We start from the raw sequence: 22,600 nt of genomic DNA on the forward strand, positions 1-22,600 counted from the left end.
TCTAGATGTAAGACAGTGATTGGGAAATGTAATAATGCAGATTAAATGGAAAAGTATGTCATATCTGTAGCCAATACATTGTGAATAGCAGAAAAAATTGAATTGTACCTCCATTTTCCAAAAACCATGATCAATTCAGCCAAGTCATTCATGGGATTGACAGATGAGTAAAATTCCAACATACATCTTTCTGGTTTTCTTTTCTTTTTTTTTTTTTTTTTTTTTGAGACGGAGTCTTGCTCTGTCCCCCTGGCTGGAGTGCAGTGGCACTGTCTCGGCTCACTGCAAGCTCCGCCTCCCGGGATCATGCCATTCTCCTGCCTCAGCCTCCCGAGTAGCTGGGACTACAGGCACCCGCCACCACGCCCAGCTAATTTTTTTGTATTTTTAGTAGAGACGGGGTTTCACCATGTTAGCCAGGATGGTCTCGATCTCCTGACCTTGTGATCCGCCCGCCTCAGCCTCCCAAAGTGCTGGGATTACAAGTGTGAGCCACCGCGCCCCGCCTTCTGGTTTTATTTTCATCTTACTGTCTGATGCCATCATGTTGAAGTTATACTTGTTTGTTAACAGTAATAATTGACTGGCTACAGATTAAAGAATCTAGGAAAAATTAATGAAAGCATTCTATGAGAATCAACTGGTAATACAGAATTCATAAAAAATAGTATTGTGCATTTTATTACCTATAAATTTTGTGCTACTTATCCTTTATATAAGTAAAACTGATTATAACTATTTATAACTTTTTCCTCCAAAGAGCTGGTTAGTAACCATTTATCAACATACCACTCCAAAGTAGTAACAAATATGAATAGAAATGGTGAAAAGAAGTAAAATTATTTAGTTAAGAAACCTGAGAACAGATTTCGTTGATTTTCATGAGTCAGTGCTCAAGCCCTAAGCTGATGCAAATAAACACAACTGTATCTTGTTTCCTGGAGCTTTAACTTGTAGCATGAACTCAGGTTAGGCATAAAAACCATGTTTAAGAACTTCTTTTTGGGTTTATGTAAATTTAAGTCCTTCCCAGAAATAAGGCATAAACATCTTGATTTTTTAAGAATGGTTTGAAGATGTTATTAAATATCATTTCCTTGTTTTACTAGTTAAGAAGTAAATAGAGATTCTGACTCAGGCATTCCCTTATGACAATAGTCTTCTAAACTGTCTTAGGAGGTTTTGGGTGATAATGTGCACTCAGGCATGGCCCTTCTTTATTTTAATCCCTCTCTCCCAAGGCCTTCTGAGATTTAAAGCTACTCTCATGTAATAGCCCTTTGCACCGCGGGTCAGTCTCCCACTAGAAAAAACAGCAGCACTCAAGAGGAGTTTGCTCCACAGGTACTTGCAGTAGATGTCCATCTCCAATTCAGTAAATTAACCAGTATTCTCTAAGTTTATATGTGGGGCCTGCCCAGTGTCACCATTATCAAGATGGGATATACTGATCTGAAACTGAGGGCTTCACAAAGCCATATTGTCTGTTTTCCTCTGGAGTTTTACAAGTAACTTAGACTTTTTTTCAAGAGGTAAGAAATACATGACTTTTGCCTACCAGCTGCTTCGTGTCTCTGCTTGTGAGGACCTTAGGTTTCATATCAGATGCAAATCATTTTATGTGACAACCTGAAAGACTAACCATGAGGGAAGTAATGCTTATGATATGGTTCTTACAGGAGACAGAATCGTATCTGTTGGGTCAATAAGCCCTTTCCACAGCTGGCATACAAAAAGACTAAATGGAAAGGAAGAAAACAATAACAATATGCTTTGGCTTGCTATGCAGTGTTAAATCTCCAGGGGCTGGAAGATGAATGATAATGGCAAATATTTATTTCACCGCAAGTGTGCGTTCACATTTTGCCATTTATTTTCCCCCACAGTTTATTGCTGTGCATCATTCCCTACTCAGGCCAAGCGCTTCTGATGGACGGGCCTCTTCCTGACCTCGGACCTTTCCCAGTGTCTCTTCTGCCCTGGCTCTGATTTTCCTGTTGTTCTTCCTCCTTTCAGGATGAAAGGGCTCATTGTACACCCACAATTTTCTTCCTTTGGGATTTACATATAAATGCATAATAACAGAGATTTGTTTGACTGAGGTTTATATTTTTTTGAAGGAGGTGAAGACTTTTATATGCAAATTTTAGGTTGATAATATTCCCCTGTCTGGAATTCACTGATACTTGGAAATGTTCCTGTGAAGAACTCTGCTTTATTTTAATTCATTATTAACTCGTATTTTTCTTATTGGATATTCAATTCCAGATTTTATTGCCCATTTTTCTTAAAACTAGATTGTGTCCATAAATTGACCAGTATAGTCAATTTGGATAGAACTGAAACTTTCTGTCTACCTGATAAAACTAAGTGCCTAAAAACATGAACTATAAATATAGTTAGTAGGAACTCACAACTTATATATACTATTCATTCAGTGATACATAGTACCCAATGTTTTTGTGTTTTTGAGGTTTTCCCATTACTGTGTACTTCGCCATTTTACATAGTTCACTAAAAAGAAAAAAGCGGGAGAAGAAGAGTGTTCTATTCATTATTCTATATTATGATTCTCTTCATTATTCTATTGTATGCATTATTCTGTTCATTTCTTCACCCATTTATTCGCTAAACAGTGACACAGTACTTACTGGATGCTAGGTATTACACCAGTTTTGTGGGCTATAAGAGTGAATAACAAGCACATGACCTCTGGCCTTGGATTTTACTACCTGTGGCTCCCCAGGCACATGAAAAGGAGTAAAGATGGTTCCATTTGATAAGTACTAGTCCCAAGTGTTGTACATGTGATAAAGATACCAGAGGGTGTGACCACCACATCTGTGCGGAGGTGCTGCCGGCTCCTCTTTGAGTGTGAGATCCCTCTGCAGTGGCACAAACTCACCCAGTTACGAAGAGCTAGTCACCTCAGCTGCATTGTCCCAAGACAGGTAGAGTAGGTAAAAATAGTCATATGTTAAAATTCAAGGTTTAGATAAAAAGACAACTAGTTCTTGCTTGCTTTGATTAACTTTTATTATGCAGATGCATTTGAAGCTTGTCATGTTTCTCTCTAAAAGATGTTTTTAAATGTTATTGCTCAAAGTTAAAAAAAAAAAAAAAGAATCAGTAAGTATTCCTGACATGTAGGACTGTTGCCAGGCTGATCACAATGAAAATGTTAGCTATGACTAATGAAGGAATTATCACAGCTTACATTGGTATTAATAATAAAGAAATATAAGTCAAAGCTATATGTAAGTGCTATGTATTGGTGAAAAAAACCAGAAAGTTACAGAAATTACTCACAATGAAGCATAGAACAAGTTAGAAAGGGCCTTTTTTTTTTCATTGAAATAAAGGACTTTTGTCTGATAAGTAGCAGTCATTTGACCTCAAATCATTAAGTGGGGAAAGTCTAAACAAGAAAAGGTAATGTTTACCTGAATGTTGGAGAAAGCATTAGGATTTATGTCCCAGACTTAAAGATTGTAGAAGATTGTATATAATTACAGCAATAAGCATTTGTGTAAGAAGTAGCTATTATGCTGAAGAAAGATGGGCACAGAAAATCTCTAGGCAAATCCTTGGAACAGGGGAAAGTGATACTGCTCATAGTTCACTATGGTTCAAGAGGCAGAAAATATGATGCAGTAAGTATATCAAACTCGAGTAAAAATAGGGGACAGAGGTATGTGGTGGGGGAAAACAAAGGCAATAGGGCTAAGTCAGCTTACATGGGGTGAATAGAATTTGAACATGGCACTCCCAATTTACTTGATCATAAAGTTAGCCAAAGACGTGAGTGGTCGATCTTTGACAATACTCTAGTGATCTCCATGAGAGATGGCCTGATAGATGTTGTATAGAATCAAGGGCCATTTGATGAACAAGTTTTGTAGATTTACATGTAACTTGTCACTGTGCTGGCATTACAGCCTTCTAAGAATCAGACAAATTAATTAGGTGAAACATTTTTTCCCAAAGCACTTGCATTTCAGAAAGTTTCTCATTTCTGACTCAGCTCAGAACCTATCCCTTATTGCAGGTCATTTCTTCTCCTTATGAGCCATGTCTGTTTCTTTTTTCCATCATGTCATACACCCTATCCACAAAAGATGGTAGCTCACGTTTTCTAACTAGAGACATGCAGACAAGTTGATAGCATGAATAATCCCTTGGAAATACCAATTCTGTAGCAAGTGCTAAGGTAAAAGAAAAACTGTGCATTGTTTTTCAACTATAGTTGGCTTAGATTCTTAGTTTCACCCTGGAGACTGTGTTGCCAGTGGACAATTGAGCATGCTGTGATTTCTAAAATGCAAGCTAGTTTATATGATAATGTTTGCCATCTCACTTCACCAGTACTTTTGACCTTTTCATATGATTCTAAAATCATTTACTTGTAAATAAATACTCCTAGTTCTACAGATGAAACAATTTGGAAAAATCTTAAAACTGTTTACTCACTGACATTTTATTTTAGCACCCATTATAATCAATCACACATCGCATCTGTGTTTGTGATGCTTATCAACTGCTAATTTTCACAGTTTTCATGCTAATTTGGATCCATAATATGATACAGTTTGTTCACAACTTCCATAGCTCATGTAATGTGATTCAAAACGTTTCCACGTGCAGACTAACATTTCCCATAACAAAACAAACTTTTCTGCCATAGGCATAAGAGTACATCTTCCAAAAATTACAAGAGAAAGTGAGGGCCTTTCAAACAAGTATTCAAGATGTCTTGAATCATCACAACCAATTACAGATTATCCAGACCCAGAAATTAATCCACATACAGAACACTTGCTTCCTCCAGCTTCTTTGAATTTTGTGTGTGTGTGTGTGTGTGTGTGTGTGTGTGTGTGTGTGTGTGTGTTAACTGTTTCATCCTTCATACCCAGGGAATGTGGAGCAGGAGAAAAACCCAAAATAGCTTTTGCACCTTATTAGTCACCATGGTAAAATGACAACAAGCAAACTTCAAACACTTCAGTGAAGACAGAGGTTCAAGTATTAAATAAAATGAAGCTCAGGAGTTATCTGTATATTTTTGGTTTCTTTGCTTTATTTGTCACCAATAGCAACACATAATTGGTAACCCTTTTGTCGAATAACTCCCTTTGCTGGAAGCCTTGTGATTTAAATTTACTGTTACTTCTGTGTTGATTTTACCCTTAAAGGCTTTGTATTATAACCCTTCTTTTTCCTTCTTATTAAGAAAATGACAAATTTTTATTACTGTGAACAAAGCTGCGTAAAAGAAGGCTCTGAGTGTATTTTTCAGTAAAGGGAAAAAAGACCCACCCCCCAAAAGAGATTAGATCTATTGAGATTATTTAGACTGGACACACTGTTTCCTGGTTGATAAATCTGCTACAGGGCTTCAGGGCAGGAAGTGAGGAGAAAAAATAACCAAAACATAAAACCCGAACACAAATGGAATAGCCAATATCTATCGTACTTTCTTCTTTGGCCCATAAGGGACAAGATTTAAAGAGCAGATGCATCCTTTCCCTGTATGTTTTGTGTGAATAAGAAGTGGTAGGGAGGAATATAAAGACATCCTGAATCATACAAATCATCAACCACAGGATGGAAATGGATGGCAGATTGCCATGTCTAGCCCACACATGCATCCTCTCTGCCAGGTAAAGTTGCCAGTATTAAAAGTCAGATTTGGCTTGAAATTCTGGTTCTTCCTGGCATGTCTAAAGAGCCTTCCCAAAGGACTCACATCCTTCAAGTAAGCCATGAGCATAGCTTGGCAGCAGGTGCTCCCTGAGCACAGGCCGGCACTTGCCATGCGCCATGGAGCCCACCAATCCCACAGCTGACACCCAGGCTGAGAATCCAGTATTTTCAGGCTCATGTTTTTCCAACAAGAAATTTAAAGGGAAAGTGATTATGTCCTATTGTCAGGACCCTGAGAGGACCAGAGAGGCAGATGCACAAACTTACAGAGCTGCTGTTCCAACAAGAGAAGTGTAGTTGGTGGTGGAAGTAAGCATGTTTGTATCGCTGGCCTGTTTCTGCCTCATCCCTGCACCCTCCACTTGGCCCTTCTCTCTCAATCGTTTCTCTCCCACTTGGTCTTTCCTATGGGCAAACCCCAAATCTGCACCCACAGTGGTGTATTGACACGGCTGTGCAGGGAATGCCCTGGAAGGCAGATTCCCTTTCATGTCTGCTGGCTCCATTCTGCCCCTTTACATTGTCATTGTCATATTAGTGAGGATTGGGTGCGATCAGGCCGAGGGCGACATTTTGATGAGCTGGAACTGTCACTCACTGCATAAGTGGCCTACATTTGGAGTCTTCAGGCTCCATAGCAGAAACCTTACATGTGAAGACTGAGTTACTTAAGTTCAATAAATATAAAATAATAGTAAATGGTTATAAATTGAGACGAGCTTCTAGTAGGAAAATTACAAGTCTCCATTTAATATTGCAAGGTGAAGTGTAGGAAGAACATTGATGGGGATTTCTGGGTTTTATGCTATTTTTTATATTTCACAGCTTTGTAGGAGTATAACTCACACACAAAAAACTGCATATGTACAAAGAAAGTATATAATATAATTAGTTTTGACACTTGTATTCACCATGAAACCATCACTCACCATCGAGAGAATAAACACATCCATCACCCTCAAGTTTCCTTCCATCCCTTTGTCATCATTTTTAACCTGTGCAAGTATGTGTATGTATATGTGTATATATGCATAAGACATGCACACAACGATATATATATTACTTTTTGACAGTACTGTAAATCGAATGGGAAAGTTAGCAAAATATAGGTTTTAATAACAAATCCTAAATTAATTGAGAAGTAAAACTCCATTCTAGCTAATTGGGAAATTGTTTAAACGGAGAACATTAAGTGTTAAAATTGATGACCCTAATGATAAAGCTTTGTATTGATCTGAGGAGAAAGAAAGCTGGTCACAGCATTTTAATAGTCATCTGAATGCATCCTTTGTGAAGTGAAAATGTGGGGATGTGAGTGCACATACAACCTTTGGAACTATTTCTCCCTCATCCAAGTTTTCAAGAGGAAACAAAGGTAATTTCTCCACTTAATTTTCTTCTGCCAAAGAAGCATGAGTGTGTTATTTAAACCATGTTTACCAAAAGTAGCTGAGACGGGGTCAGCCCACCTCCTCTGCCGCGCCAGGCTGGCTTGAGAACTGCCGACCAGGATTGCTGGCTCTAGTCAGCTGCCTGGCTGGGGCTAGGCAGCGACAGGCACCAGGGCAGCATCTGTCCTGGGCTCCACTGCAGCAGTGGCCAGCTGCCCACTGACCCTCACTCCCTCTCTGCCAGGTTAGAGAGCAGCCGAAGGGACTGCTTATTTAAGACAAGAGCTTCTTGGATGACTTTTACCTGCACATTTCAGCCACCAGGGGGAACCCTGATTATCCCATTGATGGACAGCGTTGAAGGGAATAGAAAGAAACATACAAGAAGTTAACATTGAGGCTTTGCTGCATTTATGCCAATATTATGTTGCAGCTAGTCATACAACAATTTAGCGACTGTAATTATAGGATTGAGTTCTCTCATTTACAAAGAGGGGAAAGTGAGTCAAGAGTCCAGTGACTTGCCTAAGATCACGTAGCTAAGAAGGGTCTGTGCTCAGATGGCTGACTCCCCTTCTACTGTTACAGTGTGACTAGTAGGTCTAAAAAGGGATGTGTGTGTATGTGTACACATGCACACATACCTGTGCATACACGGATGTGCACCCATGGTGCATGCATATATAGACTCATGTACATGTGCATATACAGTGCATGTATGCATACCCACACAATACATGTGCACACATAGTGTATCTTAAACATCTATACAAAATATGTATGTATATATACACATGCATGCATATATGCCTACAGATGGTATACATATTCATGTATGTATATATTCATGCATACATGCACATCTATAAACATTTGTAACTTATGTACAAATATACATACATAACGTGTATACACTGTGTGTGTGTGTGTGCCTGCACGTGTATTAAGATATGAGGCTAAGAACAGTATGCGCCTTTGTTAGCTTGTTGCTGCCAGTATGCTCTCCCACCCCCACCCCCCCACACACACAACATATCTCTGAACCTGGTTCTTCGGTCACTGGTAGGCTTTGCAAGGATTCTGAACTTGTCCACTTTGCCCTCCCAGAAATTATTGTCAGTCCTCTTCTTTGGTGCCTAATTTATGACTTGGAAGAGATTTAAAGATTAAAGTGAATATGGCCAGTTAATTGTTTAAATGGATAGTCTTCCATAGTTAGATAGGGCAGAAATCCAAATCAACCATGTTAGTAAACTCAAACCTCATCTTTCATCTCTGCCCTTGCACTTATGTCTGCCTCCATCTGGCTGTTTATTAGCCAGGAGGCACCTTGCCATGAAGGAGGCGGCCTCTGCTTGGGTGCAGGCTGCATAGTGGGACTACAGGAAGGCTCAGCCCATGGAGGGGCAGGGGTCTTAGTCTTCATAGATGTGCTCCCAGTGGGGTTGGGGCAGGAAGTGATGATGGCTAAAGCGGCACCCCCTTCCCATGCACTTTTCCTGGAGTAACCCTTTAATCTATACCACAGCCCTATGAGGTCACTGCTATTGTTATCATCCTCATTTTACAAATAAGAAAACGGCAGCACAGAGACAATAAGAAACTTGTCTGCGACCAAAAGCAAGTTAATATTTAAGCCAGGACTTGAACCTTGCAGGTCTGGTCCCAAGCACCTGCTTAACTTTCACTATCCCTCCTCCCTACTCTGTGTCCTGTTAGTCTGTGGAGAGGGCTACAAGGCTCTAACCCTGCTCGGATCTCCCCAGGAAGCCATTCCCTGTGTCCACGAAGGAAGGCGAAAGCGGAGGAGGTGGCGCGTGCTGTTTGAGCTTTGTGGGAGGATCTCTCATGTGCAAGCCCACCTGAACCCACAGCCAACAGCAAGTATGGGGCTGCGCAAAAATACCAGGAAGGAGGGGCTTGACTCCAGAGGAAGGGAGATCAGAGGACCTCACAGAGACTGAGACAGTCACCATGTGTGGGCCTCTCAAGCCGCAGACACTGTCCTGGACTTCAATTACTTTAATATTGTCATCACAGCAACACAGTGCACTGATGTGTTAGTCTGCTAGGGCTGCCATGATATCATACCACAGACTGGGTGGAAATGTATCCTCTCACTGTCCTGGAGGCTGTTAAGTCTGAGATCTGGTTTCTCCTGAGGCCTCTCTCCTTGACTTGCAGATGGCTGCCTTATCCCCGGGTCTTCCCTTGTGTGTCTGTGTCCTAACATTCTCTTCTTATTAGGACACCAGTCCTGTTGGATGAGGCCTCCACCCTAATGGCTTCATTTTAACTTAAACATCATTTAAAAGACCTTATCCTAATAAGGATACATTCCGAAGTACTGGAGGTTCTGACTTCAACATATGAATTTTTAGGGAACACGGTTCAGCGCATAGCACCTGGTGTGCATTAGCCTGTGTGCTGATGACGACAGAGGCTGGAGAGCTTCTGTTGTTCCCAGGCGGATGCACAGGGGAGACCCGGACTCTGACTCCAGGGCTTGGCCCTGTTGGATGCCTGGGCCCTGCCACCTTTCTGGCCAACTGTGCTGATTTTGCCCAAAGCTGGCCGCAGCCCACACCGGCCCAACACTGTATGTGAACCACCATTCCTGCGCGCATTCGGCCTCTGCCCTGACTTTGAATTTCCTCCTTGCCCCCACAGTTTATGGAGCAACTGAAGCTCTGGTAAGACTTCTGAGCTTGCTTCTGAATACCACAGCCCCAGGCACAGCAAAGCCAAGAACCCTGTGGATGAGTGAGGGCCGCAATTCTCTACACAATCCTGAAATCAAGTGTTCCTGTTTCTCTTCCTCCTCCCCATTTCCCCAGGCACTCTTCAGCCTTCACTTAGGTCTTTCAAGCATTTGTGAATACATGTGCACACTTAGACACACACACACACACACACACACACACACACACACACACAAAACCTGTCTTGTGTCTTACCTACCTCTGAAATATTGGCACTTGGGAGACAATCCATAATCAGCTAACACTTGTTTTTTTCTGTCCTCTGTGTGCTTGTTAGAATACTGTGAAGGTGTTTTCTATGGACCAACTTCTAAATGTTCCTCCTGAAATCAGTGTTATTCACACAGTTGTAATGTAATGAATTCTATCTGTCTGAAAGCTTGCCATATTGTCCCTGGTTTCTCCCAGCTAATAGAGAGAAAAATGAGGAAAATGAGCCTGAGTGTGAACCCGTCACCACAGACCGCGCTGCATCCTTTCCAGGCAGCAGGGCCCAGGAGACTGTGCTCAGGCCTGGCAGCCTCTGTGTTTCACTTAGGCTTGTTTTGCTTAACCCAGGCAAATTGTTTGAATAAGCTGCTGCATCAGTATGCTTTTTTAAATTGTGATTTAAAAAAAATAATATAAGATGTCCCATTCCTTCCATTTTCAAATGCATACTTCAGTAGATTTAAGTATATTCACAATGCTGTGAAACAGATCTTCAGGACCTCATCGTCCTGCAAATCTCATACTCTCTACTCACTGAACAGCAACTCCCCTTTGCCTGTTTGTCTTTTTGCAACTGGCTTATTTCACTTAGCACAATTTCCTCGAAGTTCATCCATATCGTAGCATATAACAGAATTCCCTTCCCTTTTAAGGCTAAATATCTGTCAAATATGTGTATAGACCACATTTTCTTCATCCATCCATTGTCAATGGACATTTAAGTTGTTTCCACCTCGTGGTTATTGTGAATGATGCTGCAGTGAACACAGGTATGCAATTATCTGAGACTCTGCTTTCATTTCTTGGGGATATATACCTAGAAGTGGGATTGGTGGTGAATCAGCTTATCTTTGCCTGAAAAAAAAAAAAAAAGCCACTCAAGCTGAGTTAATGCACAGAGATATATATGGGATCCTATACTGCACCTATAGGGGTTGGTTCAGCTCACTTACCCCAAATCAGCCATATGTGAGTTCACAGTAGCTGAGGGAGTGCCACACACCTATTGACCTAGGCCAGAATGCACTGATCAATCGTCAGGGAGGAGGACAGGATTACCATGTTCGATTGGATAATCAGGGTTCATCTCCCAGACAACCAGGTTGCTCCACAAAGGGGATGGGGCAGAAAGGGTGCTGACTGTCCTGCACTGTCCAGAGAAGTACATAGCATGGGGCTAAAGCTAGGCTGCATGGACTCAGGGCTTGGGTCTGTTACTGGGTGATTTCAGGCAACTTGCTTAACTTCTCTGTACCTGAGTTTCTTCATATTGAAAGAAAAAGTGCTTTTGAGAATTACACATGCAAATACACGTAGAATATTTAGAACTGTTTCAGGGGCTGCTGGGTTGGAGTCAGCAGACCCTGATTATTATGAAAATAGCCACAATTTAAAATGTAGAAGATTGTGCATTAAAATCTTGATTTCTTCTTTTTTAAAAAAGTTAGAGATAAGGCAACACCAGTTTTACTGCATGAAAGGAAGTGTGGGATGCATACTAGCTGCTTCTTACAGACACATGTAGGCGCCAGGTTTCCTCAGGGTCCTCATGGGGCCACACCTGGCCCTCAGCCTGCCTCCTGCTGCTGTCCACAGACCTCTGTAGATGGATCGGTGCAGGTTCCCTGATTCAGTCAAACTGGAGAAATGAAGTCATTCAAACCCTCATTTCTAAAAAGTCAGAAAAATATAAGGATTGTGTTGTCAAATACACAACCCTTAAAGAAAATGTTAGGCCGGACGCAGTGGCTTATGCCTGTAATCCCAGCACTTTTGAGAGGCCGAGGCGGGCGGATCACCTGAGGTCAGGAGTTCAAAACCAGCCTGGCCAACATGGCAAAACCCCGTCTCTACTAAAAATACAAAAATTAGCCAGCCGCAGTGGTGGGTGCCTGTAATCCCAGCTACTCGGGAGGCTGAGGCGGGAGAATTGCTTGAACCTGGGAGGTGGAGGTTGCAGTGAGCCAAGATTGCTCCACTGCACTCCAGCCTGAGTAACAGAGTGAGACTCCATCTTTAAAAAAAAGTGAGAAAGAAAATGTTTAATTTTCTACCTCATACACTCACATAAGTGATGCAGAGCAATTTCTGTCTTCTTCCTTTTTCTGAGGAAATTGAAGAACTGTGTGTATTGCCTTTGAGAGAGTGCTGAAAATGTGCCCCCTACAGCTTGTAAAAATGAAGTGCCTGCCCTGCTGCGCAGAGCGCGTCTCACAGTTTCGGGGGCTGCTGGGTTGGAGTCCTGAGCAAATGCACGTCAAAGACTCAGGACTTCACTGTGCTTGCTCCTGTGTGTGCCCCAGCGCTCTCCACGGGTGTCTCAGGGCCTCTTCCAGGATAGCCGAGCCGGGACCAGCAGGCTTGCTCATGCCACCCCCTGCAGACGCAGTCCCTGACGCTGGCAGGCACGACTCCTGAGATGGCAGGCTGAGAACTGCCTCAGATGGCACGTTGAGCCATGCCCCTGGCTGACAAGGGAAAGATCATTTTCTCCTCCAGCCCCTGCAGATCAGCAAGTGCCCACGTTTCCATGTGATGATGAAACACACAAGTAAATAAGCCGTGATGTTGTCTGGGAATGCTTCAGCCAGTGTGGCTGGTCTTAAACTGGTCCAGTTTAGTTGAGACACTTGGAGTGGCCACTCGTTGGCTGCTTCAGAGAAACCAGCAGTATTAATTGGAAGCCTCTCTCCAAGTCTCAGCAGGCCAGCTGAGCGCCGGGACACCATGGCTCTGACTTAAGCCTTTGCCCTGCAGTCATGCTGTGACTCAGGGGATGACCCAGAGCTTGGGATTATGGAGGCTTTGGGGAAGCAGCTGCACCTTCAAGCAGGTTTCCTTGGATGTATCTCCTGCCACTTCTCACAGACACAAATTAGAGAGAGAGAGAGAGAGAGAGAGAGAGCCATGAACTGGGTTTTACTGCAGCAAACATCCACACTGGATCTGCCGTCAGGGTTGCATCCTGGGAAAGCTAATTTTGTAGACTTAAAGTAATGAATAATTAGACCATGGCTAAATGTATGTTTTATTTTCTGAACAAATTCAAAACATTAGAAAGATAATGAAGATTTTCTTAAAATTAGGCCTATTTTAACCCTCCCTACGGTTTAGCCCTAATGGAATATTTATTCCAGAATCTCTATTAGTCAGGCTTCTCCAGAGACACAGACCAATAGGATATATTTATGAGTGTGTGTGTGTGTGTGTGTGTGTGTGTGTGTGTGTGTGTGTGTGTGTGTCTATGGCGGGGAGAGATTTTTTTTATAAGGATGGCCTTGTGTAATTATAGAAACCAAGAAGTTTGACCATTCGCCGTCTGTAAGCTGGAGACCCCGGAAAGCTGGTGATGAAATTCTATCCAAGTCTCAAGGTCCTAGAACCAGGAGCTCTGATGCTGAAGCACAGGAGATGGGTGTCCCAGCTCAAACACAGAGAACACATTCACCCTTCCCTGCCTTTTTATTCTGTTCAGACCTTCAGCAGATAGGATGCCTATCCACAGTGATGAGGGCACATCTTCCTTACTGTCTGTCAATTCAAATGCTGATCTCTCCGGTAAACAACCTCACAGACACGCCCAGAAATAGTTTCACCAGGTATCCGAACACCCCTTGCTTAGCCATTGCAGGTTCACCCCTTGCCACCTCGCCACCTATGTGCACATCTTTAAATCGTAATTTCCACAGAAAGACAAAACAAGGTCACAATTCCAACTGGCATGACACCGCTGTCCTGTATACAACTGAAAATGCACTCATGCCTTCCCAGAAGAGAAGGTAAAGTCCTTGAGTTGATGTTTACTCTCTCCTGATATCCTGTAACTTAAAATACTATGATATAAAATTATCAATAATTAGACACTGCTATACAAGTTGCTTATGTCCCATGTTAAGGGAATAAGAGGAAAGAAAATAAAGGTATTTATATATATATACACATATATGTATACACACACACATACAAACATATTCTTAACAAAATGAGAAGGAAATACTCATTGACAATTACTGTTTTCATTTCTGTAACTGGTCACATCACAGCTGATGTTTCTAATGTCTTCTACCCATTCTGTATTCCCCTTGCCTTCAGCAAGCACCTCAGCTGGTTGTGGTTCTTTACCTGGTGTTGTGATGCAAACCATCATTCCTGAAGGGTCTGGGCCATTAGTGGTACTACCTGGACTGGGTCGGGATAGTTTCCATTGACCTTCATCGCAGGGCTTACTAAGGGAAGTCCAAAGGGATCTCCTGCATCCCATACTGTTCCTTACCTCCATTCTAGAGCAGTAGTCTATTTTCCCCTGGGTAGTCTGGGTCAGTCACCCAGCCAACACCATAAATCCCTTCCTCACCTGTTGACTCAAAAGCCTGACGAACCCAGACTGACCATGTGGCATCTTAACTTCCAGTTCAGTGAAATCATTGTTGTGCCTCCTGGTGGAATCATTTGTTCTTCTGGACCTAAGATCCCTCAGCCAGCAGAACATAAAAGTCATGAGGAAAACACTTTGCTAGTAGGTCGCTAGGGATAATGATGGTGCCACTCCCCTTTTAACCTCTTGATTCCTGGACCCTGTGGGAGAAACAGCACCATATATTGGACATCATTGAGAGCATACATACCTTCTGGAGAACATTGCCCCAGCCCTACAAGGTATTGCTACCTCTGTGACCCTGTAACTGAGTTTTCAAAAGTCTACTTTACTGTTCTATCAAACCAGCTGCTTCAAGGTAGTGGGGAACATGGTAAGACCAGTGAGTTACATGCACGGGCTCATTGTTGCACTCCTTTGTGTCTGATCAAGCGAGTTCCTTGATCAGAAACAATGCTCTGTGGAATACCATGACGGTGGATAAGGCCTTCTGTGAATCAAGCTACACATAGTAGCTTTGGCAGAACTTACATTCTGTAAGCTACTGATGGAGAAGCCAGTGGGAACCTTTGCTTCCCAAGAAGTAGTTGCCTGCAGAGGTTGCTTTGATAACCGTGAAGAAAATGCAACCTGTTAAGACCATTCGTTGTGAGATCTGGGCTGGTGTTCATGTGCTCAAGGACCTGTGGAGTTCTGGAAAACACCTGGAGGAGGCACTGCTGTCAGACAGCCGGAGTGAAGCGTGTGCACTGAAGACTAGATCAGATCGACTCGTGGAGGCATCCGGCAGAGCTTACGGCAGGACCCATCATGAAGGGAGGGCCTGTGGAGGGTTTATTCAAGACAAATCGGGAGCAGATGTCTCCATTTCAACCCTACACAGGCATGGAGGAGCACATGCTCCCTGTGAGGGGTGAGATGAGGATTGAACAGTTAGCAAAAAACAGGCCACAGGGGGTAATGCTAAGAACTAGAAAAACCTTCAGATCCCATTGGGACTGGAGAATATCACATAGAAGGCAATCATCTTGGCTGTATTTCTGGGTAGAGTTAGTGCAGACAGCAGGATGAGGGAACAGTGGCGGGGTGACTGGGAGACGGTACCCTTACCAACTCCTCCCTGCCTGGCTCAGACTTGCTTATGCTAACAGGGCCAGCCCTCACCCTCCCACCCACCCCCACCTGACCAGGCTTGTTTGATCTACAAACACGGCTTCCTGGGACTCCCTCCTAGAAACCCATGTGTTTCAGGCCCCCCCGACCCCGTCCCCGTTCTCTCCCATTCCTGGGAAGGTTCCCCAAAGCCTTAAGATTGCAGTTTCTGCAGCCCCCACATAATCACATTTATTCTTTAATTTCCAGTGTTTCGAAAGATCATGGCCACTAATGAATGATTAGACAGTAAGTCCTCCTCTCTTAACATCATCGATAGGTTTTTGGAAACCGCAGCTTCATGCAGAACAACAGATAATGAAACCAATTTTACCATAGGCCAACTGATAAAAACGAGTTAAGTTCTTAGCACGTATTTCTGGTCACCAAAACATCACAAAACTTCTAAATAAAAACCAAAGCACTTCTAAATAAAAACCAAACACTACTAATATTAAACATTGAAATAAGTATGAGCTGTATGTACATTTAAGAAAGATTAATAAAAGCAAGTAATGTGATGATTTACCCAGTTTTTCCAGTTCAGGGTCACAGGTGGCCGCAGCCTACCATGGCAGCACAGGGGTTAAGGTAGAAAACAGCCCTGGACTGGCCCCCATCCCATTGCGGGTGTACTTATACTCACCCACATGGGGACAATTTGGACACCCCAGTGACCCTAACGTGCTCAGTATGGGGACATGGGAGGGGAGAAGTGCAGCCGGAGAAAACCCATGCAGACCTGCCGAGAAGGTGCAGTCTGCACAGACAGCGGCCCCAGCCTGGGATAATAAGATGATGTTGAATGAAAGATGTTGGAGGACCTGCCGTATCAGCCTGTAGGCTGAAAACAGATGGGAATCACAGCAATCAGACTCATTCTAACAGCCCACACTCAGAGGCTCCGGCTGTCCAGGCTCTGTCAGGCTTTCCCTGCCTCATCACGCCTCTCCGTGAAGCTCCTGAGTGAATGAATACTGTTATTCTTATCCCTCTTTCACAGATGAGAAGCCATAGCCTGTAAGCACTGATTTGCTGGAGGCCACAGTCGAATCCGCACAGTGTTATGTAATTGTTTTGGGGGGTTGTATTGTTGTTTTTGTTGTTGTTTATTTGTTTTGAGACAGGGTCTCGCTCTGTCACCCAGGTTGGAGTGCTTTCGTGCAATCGTAGCTCACTGCAGCCTCGATTTCCCAGGCTCAACCAATCCTCCTGCCTCAGCCTCTCAAGTAGCTAGGACTGCAGGAATGCTCTGCCATGCCTGGATAATTTCATCCTCCTACCTCGGCCTCACAAAGTGCTGGGATTACAGATGCGAGTCACCGTACCCATAATTGTTTAAATTGACACAAAAGATGGAGAAAAGTGTGTCTTTAATCTGTTGAGTACAAAGTGCATACATAGACATAGAAAGGCAATGTATCTGATTTTTTTCAAACATTTGAGAAATTTTGTTACATTTATCCAAAAAGCTTCTTAAAAAAAAAAAAAAACTACCAAAAAAACCAACCTAATATAAACCATGGTTATCTTGGGGATAAGTGATTATTTTCTTTCCAAATGTTTGTGTTTTCCTTACTTTCTATATGAAAGAAAAAGAAAACAAACTTCATTTTAAAAACCAAAATAATCCTAATTTTAAAACCCTGGTAGAATGTGGTTGTAGGAGGGTATCTGTAATAAGAGGAATGGAAGAGGTAGGGTGTGGCTGTCTATCCTTTCAGGACATGGAGGGGAAAATGGGGTCCCTGCCTCGCAAGGGGACAGCATCCAACTTCCAGTCCCTGGGACAGACCCTGAAACCCTAAGGCTGGAGCCCCAGCATCTCATGTAGGTTATTTTGAGTGTTGGTGGGTTTTGCTGAGGTGAGTGTTTTCTGGCCAATAAAGCCGGGTTATTTTGGGCCACCATAATTGTGAGTTAGACAGGTGGTTTGTGTGTGAAACATTTAATTTGCTGGCTGTGTAGTCTGTTGACTTTGGATAAGGCTAGTAACAATTCTATACAAGTTTTCCAAAATGCTGGGCCCTGGTGCTGATCTTATCACTGTTACAAGCAGATGCACATTGCCAAGGCATGCTGCACTACGCGAGGGGAGCTGTAGGGGAAAGTCATCGTGTTACTTTTCATTGCTTTTATGCTGACTACTCTACTGTATTGGAGTACCTTTTGGGTATAGTAGTCCCCCACTTATTCACGGGGGGATATGTTTCAAGACCCTCCGTGGATGCCTAAAACCTCAGCACTGAATATATGTGTGTGTGTATGTGTGTGTATATGTGTGTGTGTGTATACACATATATACATATATATACATACATTCACATATGTGTGTGTGTGTATATATATATGCACTGTTTTTTTCCTATGTATACATACCTGTGATAAAGTTTAATATCTACATTAGGCACAATGAGCAACAATGACTAGCAATGAAATAGGACAATTATAACAATATGCCAACAGCAGTACTCTTGTGCTTTGGGGCTATTATTAAGTACGATAAGGGCCCCTGAACACAATCTCTGCAACACTGAGACAGTCCATCTGAGAACCACGACCACTGCTCAGTGACTCACAGGCCGGGGAGGAGACAGTGTGGATCCGCTGGACGAAGGGAGGATTCCCGTCCATGGTGGGACAGGACAGGATGGCAGATTTCACCAGGCTGCTCAGAAGGACACAACGATTCAAAACTAACCAAGAGTTTATTTCTGGAATTGTTCATTTAATATCTTCAGACCTTGGTTGATCACAGGTAACAAACTGCAGAAAGCAAAACCTCCAACAAGGTGGGACTACTATGATGGTTTTTGCTGTGTGTGTGTGTGTGTGTGTGTGTGTGTGTGTGTGTGTGTGTGTGTGTGTTGGGAGAGCACTGTATACAAGCATAGTTAGTCATTTTGCTTTTCTTCACTCACTTTTAATGGTATGTTAGCATTGTGTGATTTCTAAAAATACTCAGAAGAGAACTCATCTTGGAACAAGCCTGTATTAGAGTATCTTTTCAATATTAAAAGATATGTTTTATTCCTTAGTCCAGAACCCCAGGTAACAGTTTAAATTGGTCATCTTCACAGTCTGCTATTTAATCTGACCCAAACTTCAGGCAATTGGTACAAATAACTAATAAGGCAAAAATAACCCAACTGGCCAGGAAACTAATGCCCTGAGGTTGCAGATGGAGGCACTGATGCAGAGACACCAGACAGGTGATCCTTGGAGACTCAGGCTTCAATGCTGCCATTGATGAGGGCTCATTTCCCCTGGTGACATTACAGGCACCTCTCACTAGCCTTTTGAAGCCCTTTTACACCTGGGACATGGAGGCTCTTTGCTGCCTCTCCTCTGTTTTCTCCAGCATCTCAGGATCCCATTTGCTCACTCACATTCAGGCTGTACCACCCCTACCCTGCTCAGCTTTCCTACCCCTGCTCTTCCTCCTGCCCCCAACTTCATCATGCACCTCCCCCCCATATTGTTTCTTTGCTCTTTGTTTTTGACATAGTTTACAAACATTTGGAATGTGTTTTATTTTTGTAAGTAGTTTCCTCATTCTGTCTTAGTGAAACTATTCTATTATAGCTTCCACAAGTAATTATTTCAGCTCTACTTCTGTCTGAAGGAAAATGTCACTTGTAACTTTGTTGAGGGCATTTTGGGACAAGTTCCCATGAAACAGGAGACATGTGAAGAGCACTGAGATGGGAAATGGAATCTGCTAATTTTAGAAAAAGGCAAATACTCCTGCCTTTTGAGAGCAGGGACTTGAATGTGACTTTCTGAGACTGGTTGTCCATTAACTCCAGCGCCTGTTGTTGGAGACAGCTGTCTTTGAATTATTGCAGGGAATAGGTTTCAGTAAGATGACGACAGAAAGCTACATGGGGTACAAAGCTTAAATGTAGGTGGTTCTCACCTGCAGCCCAGCAAGGGGGGGAAGCCGGATGGCCAGGAACCCTGGGGGAGGTACGAAGGAAGCCCTCCCATGTGTGGCCCAGGCTGACCGGCAGCAGCACCTGAGAACATGCACCCCTGGGCCCACCCCAGCCCCACTGAATCAGAAACTCATGGGGGTATGGGGTCTGGACAATCTCTGTTTTAACAAGCCCTCCAGGGGATTCTGACACGGGCCAAGTATTAGACCATCATCTTCTCAGAGAACTTAGGATGTTTATGGCCAACCAGGCAGCTAGGCCCAGCACCTGTGATAATTTTAGCTACCATTACTGAGCACTGACCCTGTGCCCTGCTAGCTCCTTCATAAGTGCTGTCTCGTTTAATCTTCACTAAGTCCTTAGAGAGAGGAATTCGGCCTTGTGGATGAGGACATTAAGAGATGAGTTTGAGTTTCCTGCAGCCCTTGAGGGGCTGAGCGCCCAGCTGGAAGGACACGCTATTAGTGCAACAGAAAAGAGTGGCAGTGGCGTGGGCATTGCAAGTCCAAGAAGGATGCGGGCTGGGGCCCCTGGAGATGCTAACTTCGTGGAGGAGGGAGGGCCTGAGCCATCCTTGAAGGAAGATGAGGACTTTCAAGAGGAAAGAGAAGGACATGTTCTGAGAACTCCAGCTGGAGATGGGTGCAGTAGCCAACCCTGGGGTCATATCTGCAAGTCCTCTTCCCTCTGAACCTGTGCCCTTGACCCCCTCTCTCCTGGCTTCCCATCTGTCCCCTCAACTCTCCAGGCTGCTCCGGGGAAGAAAGGTTTGGATCCTGGGTAGCGGACAACCTTCTCTGCTGGAACGAGGAAGGCTGTGGAAAGGAAACAGATATTTTACATTAAAAGCAAGTTCCATTTTCTTATATTTCCAGCCATATCATGGGTAATGTGCCCCGAAAACTCCTTCTGCTACCAAGCATCTTGAAAGCCTGGGTTTCTGTGATGGACATCATTGTAAATGCGTAGCCGAGCTTTGTGTTGCACAGAAAATGAGAAGGAAATCATAAAACAGAAGCATGAGGGAGAGCTGAGATGCTGGGGTCGTCTGAGGAGGCTGGGGCTGGTCTTAGTCATCTGGGGCCTGCCTTGTCCCGAGGAGGCACAAGGCCCCTGGCCAAGCAGCAGAGGGGAATGGGGCCCACAGCAGTCCCCAGTGCAGGGAGATACCATAGAGAAAAAAAACATCAGAAAGTCACTCCTCTCCAGGCCAGGCAGTCAGAAGAGAAAAAACGTTACAGTGGCTTCAATTCATCGGAAACATGGCCATCTCCCAACAAGCCCAGCACCCACATGAGGAAGGCCCATGAAGAGTCCTTCGCCCCCAAGGAGCGTGAAGAGGCCTGGACAGCAAGATGGAACTGTGGGGCCAACCCAGTGGAAATCTCACAAACTCAATAGATCTTAAATTAAGAAGTCGTCCATAAGGAAGTAAAAGAACTGGCCAAAAGAGAAGTTTGTAATTTATGTGAAAAGAAAAAAAAAAAAAAAAAAGCGCAAAGTTTCCTTTTTATGTGTTCGTTTGTTTGAGACAGAGTCTCACTCTGTCGCCCAGGCTGGAGTGCAGTTGCAGCACGATCCCAGCTCACTGCAACCTCTGTCTCCTGGGTTCAAGCGATTCTCCTGCCTCAGCCTCCCGAGTAGCTGGGATTATAGGCACACGCCACCACTTCCAGCTAATTTTTGTATTTAGTAGAGACAGGGTTTCACCATGTTGGCCAGGCTGGTCTCAAAATCCTGACCTCAAGTCATCCATCCACCTTGGCCTCCCAAAGTGCTGGGATTACAGGCGTAAGCCACTGTGCCCAGCCCTTATGTTGTAATTTTTCTTTAAGACACCTAATAAAATGTTGCATTGCAGAGGAACAGTGACAATTTTGTTTGTCACCACGAACCTCCACTTTTAGGTACAAGGGAAGGAGGAGCAGAGACATGAAGACGAGAAGCTAAGATTGGTTGGGCCCAGCCGAGGGGCCCTGTGCCAGGTGGGGAGGCACCTCTTGGGGGCAGGTGAGGCACAGGGACGGGCACTTGACATGACTGGCATTACAGGGTGGCATTACAGCACACCCGGACATCTTCTCTGAGTTACAGAAAGTGACCTGTAATGTTGTCTGTTCTTCAGCATGCAAGAGGTGAGGCTCAGACATCTGGGTTCTTAGCTTTTGTCAAAGAATGCTCTTTTCTGTTATTGCATACTAAATATTGATTATATTATCAAGAATTTACATTGCACAGTGTGCCAGCTTGAGGAGGCCTTCCTGACTGGGTGAGATGCCCTGAACTCCAAGTGCCCACTTGAACGGGGTCAGCCTGGGTCCCTGAGGGCAGCACAGGACAGGGCACACAGCTTGCCCAGAAGATGCCATCTGCCTGTCAGGCAAGAGGATGGTCTGACTCCTTTCCTCTCTCATATCCATAGAGATCTATTTTATTTCTTAGTTAAATCACAGTGAATTTCAAAGGGGATTGGAGGCAGCTTTTTGTGTCAATATTATTCAAATGAGAAAAGTCTAGAAAAAGGAATAATTTTTATTTTAAATGATTGAAAATAAAAATATATTAATTAATGCTATTTTTGAAACCTACATTTTCCTTAAGTGGCTAGAAGTAAACACTAGGAGAGCTCAGAAATATATGTGCTGGGAAGGTAGAGGAAGGAGGAAATGCAGTTAAAGGCAGCCACAAAGGCACAACTCGGTCCTGCCTTCTTGGGAAACAAGGCTAAAGGGATCAGAGAGGATGCTGTGTCAAACAGCACTCATTTATGTAATAATTTGGTCATTTTTATATGAAATTTACATCCAGAGTGATGGATGAACAGTGTGTTATGGAAAGCTAATAAAAGTAGGCCACATACTTTATTCTCTAGGGTTCTGATGATAAAAAGATAGAAGTTGGAAGGAAGCAGCAGAAGGAGGGATGGCATTTTTCTTAGGTTGCCCATCTCAGATGGTGGCTGACTCACCTTTTCTTCATAATAGACCCAAAGCATAGTCAATTTGAGATTGAGTCCCTTGGCACCTTGGCAGGTCCCTGAACCTCTCTTTCTGAGGCATTGGTTAAATA

The 22,600-nt window shown here is 43.5% G+C and overlaps 1 protein-coding gene across 15 annotated transcripts in view; it reads left to right on the top strand.

The window, feature by feature from the left end:
- Window positions 1–22,600, top strand: part of COBL (cordon-bleu WH2 repeat protein) — a 300,001-nt gene that overhangs the window by 239,422 nt on the left and 37,979 nt on the right. The window contains exon 8 of one of the 15 annotated variants that reach the window (XM_015447407.4): window positions 1,887–2,084. The exons of the other annotated variants lie outside the window; for them this stretch is intronic. Within the exon in view, the coding sequence (XP_015302893.1) occupies window positions 1,887–1,930 (44 nt within the window). The 3' untranslated portion in view covers window positions 1,931–2,084. Of the gene's footprint in view, window positions 1–1,886; window positions 2,085–22,600 lie in introns of those variants that run through there. 15 annotated transcript variants of the gene reach the window in all.

The sequence above is a fragment of the Macaca fascicularis genome, chromosome 3 (genome assembly GCF_037993035.2).
Source record: "Macaca fascicularis isolate 582-1 chromosome 3, T2T-MFA8v1.1".
Taxonomy (NCBI): domain Eukaryota; kingdom Metazoa; phylum Chordata; class Mammalia; order Primates; family Cercopithecidae; genus Macaca; species Macaca fascicularis.